The sequence below is a fragment of the Setaria italica genome, chromosome VIII (assembly GCF_000263155.2).
Source record: "Setaria italica strain Yugu1 chromosome VIII, Setaria_italica_v2.0, whole genome shotgun sequence".
NCBI lineage: Eukaryota > Viridiplantae > Streptophyta > Magnoliopsida > Poales > Poaceae > Setaria > Setaria italica.
Window position 1 is genome coordinate 38,427,093 of NC_028457.1, and position 13,576 is coordinate 38,440,668.

A 13,576-nucleotide genomic window follows, 5' to 3' on the forward strand; every position below is an offset into this window, starting at 1 on the left:
AATATTTAACAAGACCAAAGAAGTCTAATATCATTAAACAAGTTTGCTTGACTTGCTTAGACTGAGCTAACAAATGAAAGTCCCATAAAGTGAATCCCTCACTGTTTCTTTGGCTTTTTCTTGGCCAGTTTTGGGACATCACTATCATCACTATTGTTGGAAGTCTTCTTGATAGGCTTCTTGCCTCCAGGGGGAGCCCATGCATTTTTTGAAGTTAAGAGCCGACCGATTCAAAGTTGCTGGATCAAGCTGACAGAAGGACTCACCAAGGTTCTTGATTATTAAAGGAGAGAGTGATGGTGGATCCACTGAACACCCAATACAGCTTTTATTCTTGCACCCTACTGCCTTGAATCCTTTGCTGTGATTTCTGGCCCTGTTGCTTCTTCTGAGTTCCTCATCAGAAAGTGGGATTCCTTTCTTTGCCTTTCTTGGTTCCTTCAGATGTGCAGCCTGCTCAAGTAAGATCTGTGACCAAGGGCCAGCTGAGTTGGATACTTTCTGTAACATATCCTCCAAGGGAGTGTCACGCGACTTCACTGGGGTAACAGGTTCTCCAGGCTGAGTGGGCTTTGGGTCCTTGGATGAACTTGCCAGCTCCTCAGCTGGAGTCCCTTCAAAAATAGCACCTTTACCTTTATCTAAAGTATCCTATTGACTGGAGTGAGAGATGGATCCACGCTGAGTACTAGACAGGGGGCATTTCTTAGGAAGGCTGAACTGCAGATGAGGCCCCATTTGGATGTACTGCAGAGCTGCAGATGTTAGGAAATTCTTGGCCCACATGAAATTCAGAGGATTCATCAATTGGTCAGTAAAAAATGGAGCCCATGTCAGGGGAATATCCACCTGATGAGAACTAGATCCTGAAGCAAAGTAGTTTGCCCACTAACCAAGGATTTCACCACTAGGCTGATTCATATGGGCCATTCTATCAGCTGAGATTTGGCTGAAAACTGGACCAATAACAGGCCCAATAACTTGCACAGCCCCAATTTGCATATCACTATTACCATCTGGTTCATTTGCATGTTGTTCCTCTTGAATTTGATTTGCTCCTAGCAATTCATTTTCCTATATTTCATCCTGAACCATGTGAATTGGCACCCCATTCTCTTGGGGGATAAAAACTTGGACATCAACAGGTTCAGGGTGCAATAGATTCATAGCTGCAATTCCCATTGAACTGTCAGAAGAGTCTGTAGCATCAATTACCTGCACATTCTCATCTGCCACTTGATGTGCTTCTCCTTCTGGGTCATGGACCAGATGCTCCACTTCCCCTGGCCCCCCTTCAAATGGAACATTCAAATCAAAATCCAATTGCATACCACCATTGATGCAACTGGAGGCCCTTGGGCTGGCAAGGCTTGAATGACTGGTACATTTGGAGGCAATTGGGGTCCAATAAAAGGTGCATTAGCTTGTGTTGCAGGCCCATTTGGCCAAAGACCCCACTGTGGAGCTGGGCCATAACCCTCATGCTGATTGTTAACTGGATTGCCACCCCCAGCATTAGCACCATTATTTGGTTGACCATAGCTAAAGAAGTCAAACAAGCCTGGGTTCATTTCATTACCATCAGGAGGTTGATCCTCATCTCCAGGCCCAGCCCCCAACAGTCTATGCTGCAAGATTTCTATTTGCACTGTCCATGAATTTCCTTCAAATTCTTTTCCTTCAGAACAGACAAGGAACCAAGGTATTTATGATAAATCCACGACCCTTACTTTGGCAATAACACGAGCAAGATAATTTGGATCCTCCTCCCATACAATCAGTTTACCAAACTCTGAAACCGCCTTCTCAACAGCTGCTTTGGTCCAATAGTCTAAATTTAAGCCCAGAAACATCACCCAAGCCTCACAGTTCATTGTGACTGACCTATTGTTCCAACCCTTATCATGTTCTGAAAATGGAATCGTATACTGACCATAGTCATGTGCTCCTCCCCCAATAAGAAAGTCCTTCTCATGGACATGGTGAAATCTAACATATGCTTGACTGAAGGGGCAAGGTTGTATGGCATGTATTCCAACCCTCATCCTATTCCTTAGGAAGTCATCTAGCAACTCACGGATTGATTGAAAGGATACCTGTTGAGCCGGTAAAGGTTCGATTGTAGCAATCGCAATGCTCTTCTTGTTCAACCTTGGTCTTCCCATCATCACCCTTGTCATCGGTTTCCGAAATCCCACCAACTGCCGCTGACAACCTCTTGGGAGAAAAGGCGTAGGATCGATGGACCTAAACACCATATTCGCTTCAGGCCAAGAACACCCGAGGAACGGGGGAATAGCAGACCCAGAGCAAAGCTGAGACTCCGTCGCACAGCACAGAGAGGAATGCGGCGTAGGATTGTGATTTTCCGGTGGGTGTAATGCAGTTGCGGTGGGGATTGGAGGGATTTGTGCTGCCGGAGCGGAGGGGGATGTTGTAGGCGACGCCAACAAGGAAGACGAAGGGGCCACTCCAGTAACTGCGGAGGCCTTCCATGCTGGATAAGTCTTGGCTTTCTTGTGGGGTTGCTGGACAGTCTTGTGGGGTTGCTGGACAGTGGGACTGCTGTCCTCCTTGTTGACTGGAGGAGGACAGTGGGGCTGCTGTAGATACTGCTAGTCCTTTGTTGATTGAAGGAGGACAGTGGGGCTGCAGCATATGCTTGCTGCAGCACCACTTTTGTTGACTACTTTTAGGGTAGGACAGTCCTAGGCATCTTAGACTAGATAGGACAGCATCAAAAAGGCATCTTAGACTAGCATATGCCTTGATGCTTGGCTGGTTGGCTGCTTGGCCAGCTATAAATATGTATCCCCAACCCTTGGTTGGACATGGTATTGTGGAAAGAAAACCCAGAAAATTGCCCCAACTCTTCCTAGTGCCATCCTCTCGATGAGAGTTACAGTTCAGATCCTAACAACTGGTATCAGAGCCGTACTATCCTGTAGCTTGAACATCTCCTGCTCACAACCCTCCCCAGCCACCTTTCGTCCCCAACCGGTAGCAGAAGCACCGGCTGTCCCTGCTCACTCCTCTCCCTCCACGCAGACGAGCGGCAGCTCGTCGGAAGCAGCCTCTTCCCCACGCAGCCCCCCGGTAGCGCGCTATGTCCGCAGGACAGTCTCAGCACTCGGTCGCCTCGAGCGCACGATGTCGGTAGGAGGCCGAGCTTGCTGCGGCAGAGGAGCGTACCCGAGTGGCGGCGGAGACCGCTGCGGCGGCGGCAAGGGCGTCGAGGCTGGCGGCGGCAGAGCTGGCTGCAGCAAGGGCGGAAGCGGAAGCGGCGGCGGCGGCAAATGCCGCACATGCGGCGGCAGCGGAGCTCGAGACTCTACGTGGCGGTAGCATCAGCAGCGCTACCTCTGCCGATGGCGGTACCGACGTAGAGCTCGTGCAAGCAAGGGAGGCGGTGCAGGAGCGGGCGGCGCAGTGGGCAGCCGAGCACCCCCGCGGGCGCGGCGGCGGCAGCCTCGACGGGCGTGCACGCGCCGGCGGCGCTCCAGGCGGGGGCGCGCGCGATGACCGTGTTCCTGGCGGACATGGTGACCGCGACTTCCAGGGCGACCCACACATTGACGTCGCACTGGAGGTCCAGCGATTGCGGGAGAGGGCTGCCCAGCTGGAGGCGGAGATGGAGTTCGATCGACGGCACGGCGGCCGGGTCGACGGAGAGCGCGGCCCTTACAGGCAGCGTGGCTCTCCCTCCCCGGACCGTCGTCATGGCCGCCACGGGGCCCATGCTGTTGTCAGGGAAGTTGGCCACGGTGGTGGGTGGCCTACCCTCACCAAGACCAACTACGTCGAGTGGGCCGCGGTGATGAGGGTGAGGCTCCAGGTGCGGCACATGTGGGAGGCAGTCCGGTACGGCGACATCGACTACGATGAGGATCGACGGGCGCTGGACGCCCTCATCGCTGCAGTCCCGCCCGAGATGCAGTTCTCGCTTTCCCAGAAGCGAACTGCCAAGGAGGCTTGGGACGCCGTCGCTGCGGCACGCATCGGTAGCGATCGCGCCCGCAAGTCCACACTGCAAGCACTTCGCAAGGAGTGGGAGAACCTGGCCTTCAAGCCAGGTGAGGACGTTGATGACTTTGCTCTCCGTCTCAACACTCTGTTGCAGAAGATGGTGCAGTATGGCGACGACACCTACGGCGAGGAGAGAGCTGTCGAGAAGCTCCTCCGCTGCGTACCCGAGAAGTACAAGCAGATCGCTCGCTCGATCGAGTCTCTACTAGACCTCTCCAGGATGTCGATCGAGGAGGCGATAGGTCGCCTCAAGGTCGTCAACAGCGACGAGTCACAGCCTCCCTCAGGGCCTGTCATCATCAGCGGGAAGCTCCATTTCACTCAGGAGCAATGGGAGGCCCGCCAGGGTGATCGGAAGAAGGGGGAGCCTTCTTCCTCGACAGGTGGCCGCAGGCGCGGCAAGCCACGCAAGGCGCCCAAGGCTCGATGAGGTTCCGAGGGCGGTGCGCGAGGAGGCGCCCAGGGTGGTGCTGGCGGTGCACGAGGAGGCACCCAGGGTGGTGCCGCCGGCGAGCACAGGCCGCCACGAGACGACACGTGCCGCAACTGTGGCAGGCTTGGCCATTGGGCCAAGGACTGTCGACAGCCAAGACGTGGCCAGGCTCATGTCGCACTAGCGGAGGAGGAGGAGCCAGCTCTGCTCCTGGCACATGCAAGCATCGAGCTAACTCCAGCGGCATCGGCCGCAGCGGTTCTCCTCCACCTTGACGAGCCGAGGGCACACGCCTTCCTCGGCGACGGCTCCAGCAACGATAGGACTGAGGGGTGGTGCCTCGACACCGGCGCTACCCAGCACATGACCGGTCGACAAGAGTTCTTCACCGAGCTTGACTCTAGCATCCGAGGCACCGTTAAGTTTGGGGATGCCTCCAGCGTAGAGATCAAGGGCGTCGACTCCGTCATCTTCACCGCCGAGTCTGAGAGCACAGGCTGCTCACCGGAGTGTACTACATCCCCGCGCTGAGGAACTCTATCATCAGCTTGGGACAGCTGGAAGAGAACGGCTCGCGCGTGGTGATCGACGACGGAGTCATGAGGATTTGGGACCGCCGTCGTTGCCTCCTTGCCAAGGTAACCAGAGGCGCAAATCGCCTCTACATCCTTAATGTGCAGGTGGCACAACCCTTCTGCCTTGTTGCTCGTCGGGACGACAGGGCGTGGCAGTGGCACGAGCGCTTCGGGCACCTTCATTTCGAGGCCCTGAAGCGGCTCAGTGCCAAGGAGATGGTGCGAGGCCTACCATGTCTTGATCACGTGGAGCAGTTCTGCGATGTCTGTGTGTTGACAAAGCAGAGGCGGCTCCCATTTCCCCAGCAGGCGAGCTTCCGAGCCAAGGAGCGGCTTGAGCTCGTGCACGGGGACTTGTGTGGCCCGGTGACACCGGCCACACCCGGAGGACGACGCTACTTCTTGCTGCTCGTCGACGACCTCTCCCGCTCCATCCAAAGAAGTACTGGGTGTTACAGTTCATATCCTAACATTCCAAAGAAGTATTGTCTCTAGTACTGTATGAGGAACACCCAGTACCAAAGTACCCATGTCTTGTAGACTCTTAAACAATGGGGCCCCACTTGAGGATGGCCCAGCAGTCATTGACCTTGTCTCGGTAAACCAATTGTCAACATTACAAAGTTTCCAGTCGCCCGAAGACACAGGAGAAGCAAAAATCCTCTCCTTGGAAAGACCCGGGAATCGAGGTGGGAATCGGCAACGACGAGATACATGGCCCAAACGAAAACAACTGCCACATCGGATGGGCTTGAAACAATCTGCCCATGAGTGGGCTGTGGAGAGACAACAAGAGCAAAACACCCGGCCCAACTGATGACCAAAGGACTTCTTCTGTCTAGACAAAGATGGCGCCAATTCCGCAGTGGAGTTATTTGCCATAGCCTCCCCTGATGATCGCCCCAGATGGAGGCGTAAATCAATGTCCTGGAGTTTTGAATTTGAATTATGTAGACCCGAAACTCCGTGTTCTTCGCCAGCAGCGAAGAACTGTGAAAACTAGCAGATTTCTGAATCCAGAGCTGACGAGAATGAGAACTAACCCGCTGATCCAGTGAACCCAGTCTTTCTGAAGAATGGGGAAAATGGCCAACCAGAACAGAATTAGCACCTGTGAGCAGGTCAGTATCTGACTGTTGAAAGAACCTCGAGGAGAACCTTGGTTTTTTGGGGGAGACTTCTTGCCAAGGATGATGAGTCCCTTGTTCTTTTGCTAAAGCCAACTTTGCAAAATGAAAACCCCTATCATTCCATAGATTGAAAACCACCTTGAAGCTCTCACAGGTAAAGAATCCCAACTTATAGATCAAGAGCCCCACTTCTTTTGAGGAGACACAAAACTTGAAAATCCAGTCCTCCAACTCGGAAATCTCAAAGAGAGAAGCCGAGCCTCCAATAACCGATTGCAGAAGCAGACCCACATTCTCCAAAGAAAGCTTGAAACGGGAACGAGGAAAAGCAGCCAAAAGCCAGAACTTGGAGGAAGACGAAGGCAGAGCCGAAACTCTCAAACCAAGCTGGGAGCGTACCTTCGCCGAGAACGTGAGTCCTGGTCTGAGATCCACTTGAGGAGAAGCCATAGGACCAGAAGAGAAGAAAGCACCACCAGGAAGAACGGAGTGGACGACAGGAACGGGTGTTCACTGGCGGGAGGGTCGCCACCGGGACCAGAGGGTCACCGGCGATAGGCTCCCGTGCCTCTCATCTTGCTCTTACGAATCATTATTTGGGCCACAAATTTGCAAAGGTTTCTTATAACTAGTTGGATGGTGTTTGAAGGTTTCTTATAACTAGTTTGATGGTGTTTGACCCTACCAATACTCCATGACGTGCAAATCCCCACGCCAGAGCGCTGCCGCGTTCCCGCTGCTACTTGAGGTGCTCCATGACTACTTCATAGTGGGATCAATTAATATGTGCACAGGAAGATGACAGGTTAACAGCTAATTAACATGCATGGGCTATCCCTACCAATCCTCCATGACGTGCCAAGGCATGCATACCCGCCTCTGCTCCCAGGCTTGCCATCACTGGTCATTCAAACAATTGCACTATTGTTTATGGCACCTAGTAATTACTTATTAACTAAAGTAGTACATCTTAGTTTACATTTTTCTATACAGCTCTTAGCAGCAAGCGTTGTCACCACTTTCCAACTGCCCCACTGCTTTGCATCATTTAGCTCCACTGGCACATGGCATGTCATTGGCTCGAGAGAAAGCTCCATGCTAGTTTGTTTGATAGCTCACAATTTCACATCGATCGAGAAGATGGAGAGTTGTTTTCTGTGCTAGTCTCGGTGTATGCACGTTCTTCTACGTGGGGAACAAAAAACTGAAGCACAAGTATGCACGCCGGTTCCATGTGTGCCCGTAGAATCTCGAGGCAAAACTACCAAGATGCTGACTGAACTTAGCGATTTAATTACTATATATGCATGTCATCACCAACCTAAAAGCCTATATGTCTGTTCAGAACTTTGAGGCTGAATAAACTGGTTCATATCACCAATATCTGAAGCAATTTGCATAACTATTTACTGATCTCAAGCGCTAAAAGTACTCTCCAGTTTCCATTTACACCTCCGCTATTGCATCGTTTCGTCCTGCTCTTCTCAAGGTATGTTCTTGGATATGTAAAGCTTCCTGGCCTCCAATTAGTAAAGAAGGTGTTCAGATTTTTTTTTCCTTTTGGGAGAAAAACATAATTTGCATTTAGACATATCGATTCAAGAGATCCCGTGTTCAGCTACTTTTTATAGTTCTATTAGCTCTGAAAATTTTGATTTACGGTAATTCTTCTTGTCAGTTACTACCTGCTAAGCCGTTCGAGTTGTGTTGATCAACAGACAACAGTGTTGTCAATTAACTTTCTAAAGTTTTCTAGTGTCTCCACTTTTTGCAGGAGTTAACGATTGATCTGTTGGTTTTCGGTGATCGTGTGGTAGTCCGCTTGTTTTCCGCCAGAGAATTCATTTTCTCGATGCTCGAGTGATGCCGATAAAAGGAGGAACAGAGAGGATGCTTCAGTAGGAACTGCTCCTTGCGTTTTCATCCTCCTCTTCTGTCTCTGCATCATATCCTTTTAGTTTGGTAAGCTCGAATTCAACAGTTAAGCCATAACGATTCAGTTCATAATCTTTCTCCTCCTATTTCATGCCTGATTTGCATGTGTTCATTATGCGCCACTTCATTTTTCTTTCTGTCAGAGAGATGATTGAAGAGTGAATGGATGCCGTGTGGAAAAGTGACACAACGAAGATGAAGGTTCTAGCCAGCTACCCCTCTGCTGATTTGCGTCCTTTAGCTCTGGTTTGCTCTGCCTCTGCTCAGGGTATGCTTTTTGCTCTGATCTGGTTTGCTCTGCTCATGGTTTGCATCATCATTACCATAAGTCAATCAAACAATCATAGAAGAGCTTTCTTTTGCATCATACCAAATATTGTCCCAGTTTATTACATCATTTTAAAGCACAAAATAAAACGTCAGAATGCTAACTCTTTATACCTCATACCTCACTGTACTACTCAATTTTGTTAAGGAAAATAGAACGGAAAACAATAATAATAGGTGGCCCAGCATCCTGGATATTTATTAACCTTACCTTACAAATCAATACTAGTATATGTTAATCTTTTTCAAAACACAATTCAATTTTTGAAAACTGTCATTTTTACACCAAGTTAACGCATTTGCACATTCATTGCCAGCCTGCAACTGGTTTGGTGGATCTCCATCAACGTCTTTGCATTGTAACATGGCAACCATACTAGAATCTTTTGTTGGATCATGTGTTACGAAGTTGCAAGAGATAGTTACAGAGAAGGCCATACTAATTTTAGGTGTAAAAGATGTTCTCAAAGAACTGCAAGGAAGGATGGAGAGAATACATCAATTTCTTAATGACGCAGAGCAATGGAGCTCAAAAGAATCAGATCATAATAATTGTCTTGGTCAGCTCAGAGAGGCTATGTACGACAGTGATGATATTATCGACTTGGCTAGATCTAAAGGAAGCGAGCTATTACCAGATCATTCTCTGTCATTATCAAGCAAATCGAATACATGCAGTGGCCTTTCACCCTTCTCTTGCTTTTCTAATATCCAGACGCGTCATCAGGTTGCTGTCAGGATTACAAGCCTAAACAAAAGAATAGACAATATTTTAAAGGATAAAGTAATTTCTTCTGTCCCAAATATACAACCTACTAGAAAAGGTTTAGACCTGAAACTGAGAAAAACTTCCAACCTTGCTGAACCCTACCTTGTGGGTAAGGAGGTCATACATGCTACAAGAAAACTAGTGGATTTGCTAATTGAACATAAGGACAAGAGGTCTTACAAGCTTGCAATAGTTGGAACAGGAGGAGTTGCTAAGACAACACTAGCACAGAAAATATACAATGACCGAAAAATAAAAGGATGCTTCAACAAACAAGCATGGGTTTGTGTCTCAAAAGATTACTCTAAAATTACTATTCTAAAGGAGATTCTTCAAATAATTGAAGTACAATACATGCATGATGAGTCAATTGATGAGCTCCTTACAGGAAATTTTAGGATGTGATTAAAATGAATAATTAAATAATGATTTTCTCATCATTTTAAAATTTTCCCAACATTTATTTCTCTTTACAGGAAATTTAGTATAGGAAAAAAATAGTTGTTTGTTTTTTTTCTAAATTTAATGACGTTGTTCTATGTCTGTGCATTCATGCCGGTGCATAGTTTAGTTTTTGTTTGGTTGAATTCGAAATTGTGTTTGAATTCAAAAATTTGAATTTGTTTGTTCAAAGCTTTGTTCCTTTCTTCTTCTTTCTTTCTTTTGGCCCGCAGTCTTCTTTCTTTCTGGCCCAGTCTTCTTTTCGGCCTGCTCCGTTCCTTTCACCCGCGTCGGCCCAAGCTCCGCTTTCGGCCTGCTCTGCTTCCTTCCCGCGCCGGCCCAGCTAGCAGCTGGCCCAGCTGCCCACTCACGCACCATCCTTCCTCCTCCCGTCACTGATTTGTGGGCCCCGCCCATCATCTTCCCCATCCTCCGCCTCTTCTGGACGCAGGCGCGTGCCGCGCCCGACCCGGACCGCAGCTCAAGTTCGAGCTTGGTTTCCCTGCGCCCCGCGTCCGTCTCTGCCCTGGGCCCACGTGCCAGGACCGTATATAGCCGTCGCCACCTCCTTTTGTTTCTCCAACAACCCTAGCGCTGCATCTTCCCGCGCGCCGCCGAGCTTCAGTGCGCCGCCGCCGCCGGTTCGATTCGGTCGGAGTTGATGCCGGAGGAGCAAGAGAGCACCACCACGGGCCTCACCTCGACGAACCGCGCCCGTTTTGCCGGTTCCCATCGCTGGTCGAGCATTGGAGCACCGCTACGGCCTGGAGGCCAAGACGTCGCCGCCGCATGGAGAACGAACCGCGCTGGTGCCGGCCGAAGCCTTGCTGATGCTCCCTGGCACCTCCACTCGCTTGGCGCTGCGCCGCACCACCGGCCGCGCCGCCGGTTGCGTCGCCGGCCGCCTTCGCCAAGCACCGCCGCCGGAGCGCCGCTACGGACTGAAGACGTCGCCGCCGCCTGGAGGAATTTGCGGCTCCTGCATGTATAGTTCTTTGGCCATATTATTTTATTCTCTATGTACTCCGGTGATGTCATGCGACCATCATATTTTGAGCAATAATTCAGCTCTCGATCTCTCTCTCTTCACCTACATGCATGTTAGGATCAGAAGCTTTGTGCTTTATCATCAGCTATCTTGGCATGCACACCTCCGTCCATCTTTTCTCCCGAATCCATGCTACCTGCAACTCGTGCTGCTTATGACCGTGCCCTGTTGCTCCATGCCGACTCAGCTGAAGCCACCTCCTGTCTCTTTGCAGCCGCTGCTAGCCATCAGGTGCAAAGCACAAGCCATGCATGGAGGTCCGAGCAACAGGATGGTAGCCCTGGAAAAGAAGCCACGTACGTACGAAGCCATCTGCCATGCAAGGATGACAGCTACAACTATGCAAGACACGTTTGTGCAGAAGCAAACTAGCCATGCATCGAGTTCATGCATCTTTGCTCTTGCCAGCAGTGACATCATGGTGGCATCATGCCTATGCGGTAATCAGGACTTCTCGTTTGTTTGTTCTGTATTTCTTTCCCGTATATTAAAACTTCATAAATCTTTTGGCCTTGCAAATCTTTGATCTATAGAATAAACCTTTGTTTAATTATAAAATCCTTGCTCACGTCAGAACCGGTTTACCATTCATTTAATTTCTTTCTTGATTATTGCTTCGTGGTGACATCATCCTTACGTCATGTTCAAATAGCTATCCTTTTCTTCTTAAAACCCATATCTTATTCAATTCAATTATGATTTCAGCAATTCCTGTCCTCACATGATCGCAGCAACGCGTAGCATAATTTAAAGTGCTTTACTATTCTTCTTCGATGATTGGTGTACTGTTCTTAGTTGTACTTGTTTATTGCTTGTATGCTTTTGTTGATGTTTGCTTCGAGTAGAAGATTGTTGTTCGGAAGATTTGAAGAGTAAGAGTTCCAAGAGAGCAAGAGCCGAAGAGCAGTAAGAAGTAACTTGTCGCTGGAGAAAGGTAAGTGTGTCCTTGTGCTTTTATCCCAATAACTTTATTTAATCATTATTGCATATAATGCATTAAATTTGATGGTTCCTATTAAGGTTTGCCTAGTTTCTATGATCATTCCTTGCCAACCTAGGTTTACCTTTCTGATGGGTAGCTATGCTTAGCTGCTATACTTGGGTTATGATGGTTCTAATGAACAAAGATGATGAACTTATTTTATTTATGCTACACCTTCCTTTAATACAAGATCACTGTGATTAATTGGAACATGGAGAACCACCTAGGAAAACAGTGCTACCACAAGAATAAATAGCTCTGGTCTTGGCTGAATAATTACAAACCTTAGTCTAGGGTAATCTTACTCGTGATGAGGCAAGAGGGGGGACTGAGTCGTTGCATCATCGGCCTGTGATAGGTTGTGCACACCAGACACCGAAACCTTAGCGGGTTACCACTAATTAATGAATCTTTGTAAAGGCCTCGTAGCGTTCCTATGTAATCACACAAGCGTGGCTGGGTCTAAAGTTCTTTTGAGCTTTTACGCGACTTGTGGGTAAAGATGTGCAATCTCTGCAGACTGTAAAACTGATCGATCAGCCATGCTCACGGTCAAGAGCGGTTTGGACCCTCACATGACTAATATACTTGAAGATGGATTTAATCGTGGTTTATGCTATGGTTATGTTTCTGCCATATGCTTATGGCTTATGTTTATGTTTCTATTAATTGTGGGTTATACCATAGTAATCAGGTGCTAATAAAATTTGAGTAACTAAAAATGCTTAATGCAGTCAACCAGTCAGCCTTTCCTTGGTTAAGCCTTGCATTCATATTCTTCTCACACTTGCTGACAAGTGCTCACCCTTGCTATAACCAATGTTGCTCAGAAGAAGAAGCTGCTGTGAAGTTGTGGTGAAGATGATGCTGAGTTCTAGGCGTACGTAACCCCCCAGTCGATTGCCTGTGAAGTTTGGAACCTCTGTTTGTTTCCAGTACTAAGTTGTATATCTCTGATAGTCTCGTAAGTCTTTAATTGTATCTTTTTACGTGATATTGTTGCTGTTATTCACTTATGACATCCCTATATGTATGAAACTTGATCCTGGCATACATATAGATAGCACTTGGTTTTGTTCTCAAAATCAGGTGTGACAATGAACCTCTTTCAAGTTTAGAAGCTCTTGGATACCTGAGAGAGTAACTTCCGCACCGGCGTGGTGGCGGGCGGCAGCAGGCGTGGCGGCCGGTGGCGGTGTGGTGGTCGTGGCCGTGGCGGGTGGCCGGCGGCTGTTTCTATTTTTTTTATTTTTTCCAAAAATGTTTGCCGAGTGCTTTTTGACACTTAGCAAATCATTTGCTGAGTGCCCGATGTTCGACACTCGGCAACTCCACCGTTTGCCGTGGGAAAGTTCGCCGAGTGCCATTCGCCGAGTGTTACACTCGGCAAACTCTTTGCCGAGAGTTTTTGGGCCTTTGCCGAGTGCCTCAGGCACTCGGCAAACTTCCTGTTTCCGGTAGTGATGGTACTAAGTTCTTTTTTCTTTTTTATTTCTTTTCTCATTTTTTTTCTATTTTTTATTCTATATTACTATTTCGTATTTGTTTTCTTTATTCTAATATGCTAATATATATAAAATTGTATTCAGTGGCGGATCTAGGATTTTACCACAGGGTATGCCGAAAAAAAATCTTACGCAATTCGATAAAACCATTTAGAATTTGATAAATTCAAAGATTAAGCTAGAAACAATAACACATGCAAAATTGAATCAGCGATCCCTACCTCCAATTTTTCTTGATGGAAAATCATGATTAATAGGTTTGAATGGATCTTTAATAATATATAATATATGCTCTAGGCTCTAGGCTCGACAGGCCAGCTAGGATGCTTCCTCATGCCATGGAGATAGGAGAAGACCATCACATGGGGTTGGGAAAGTAGGGTAATGAGGAAGAAAGGTAAAACG

At 48.3% G+C, this 13,576-nt stretch overlaps 1 protein-coding gene across 3 annotated transcripts; it reads left to right on the plus strand.

The window, feature by feature from the left end:
- The first annotated feature begins 7,494 nt into the window (after positions 1 to 7,494).
- On the plus strand, positions 7,495 to 13,033 carry LOC111258275 (putative disease resistance protein At1g59780). 3 transcript variants are annotated; one of them, XR_002678936.1, is made up of 6 exons: positions 7,495 to 7,653; positions 7,939 to 8,126; positions 8,243 to 8,367; positions 10,899 to 11,124; positions 11,530 to 11,618; positions 12,497 to 13,033. XR_002678936.1 is itself a non-coding variant. In XM_022829383.1 (4 exons), the coding sequence occupies exons 3-4, from the start codon at positions 8,262 to 8,264 to the stop codon at positions 9,598 to 9,600; spliced, it is 963 nt and encodes a 320-aa protein (XP_022685118.1). In that variant the 5' UTR covers positions 7,495 to 7,653; positions 7,939 to 8,126; positions 8,243 to 8,261; the 3' UTR covers positions 9,601 to 9,695. The 3 variants fall into 3 exon arrangements, 1 of the variants encoding a protein (XP_022685118.1); XR_002678937.1 differs by lacking the exon at positions 10,899 to 11,124; XM_022829383.1 differs by lacking the exons at positions 10,899 to 11,124; positions 11,530 to 11,618; positions 12,497 to 13,033 and adding an exon at positions 8,744 to 9,695.
- Positions 13,034 to 13,576: the final 543 nt, after the last annotated feature.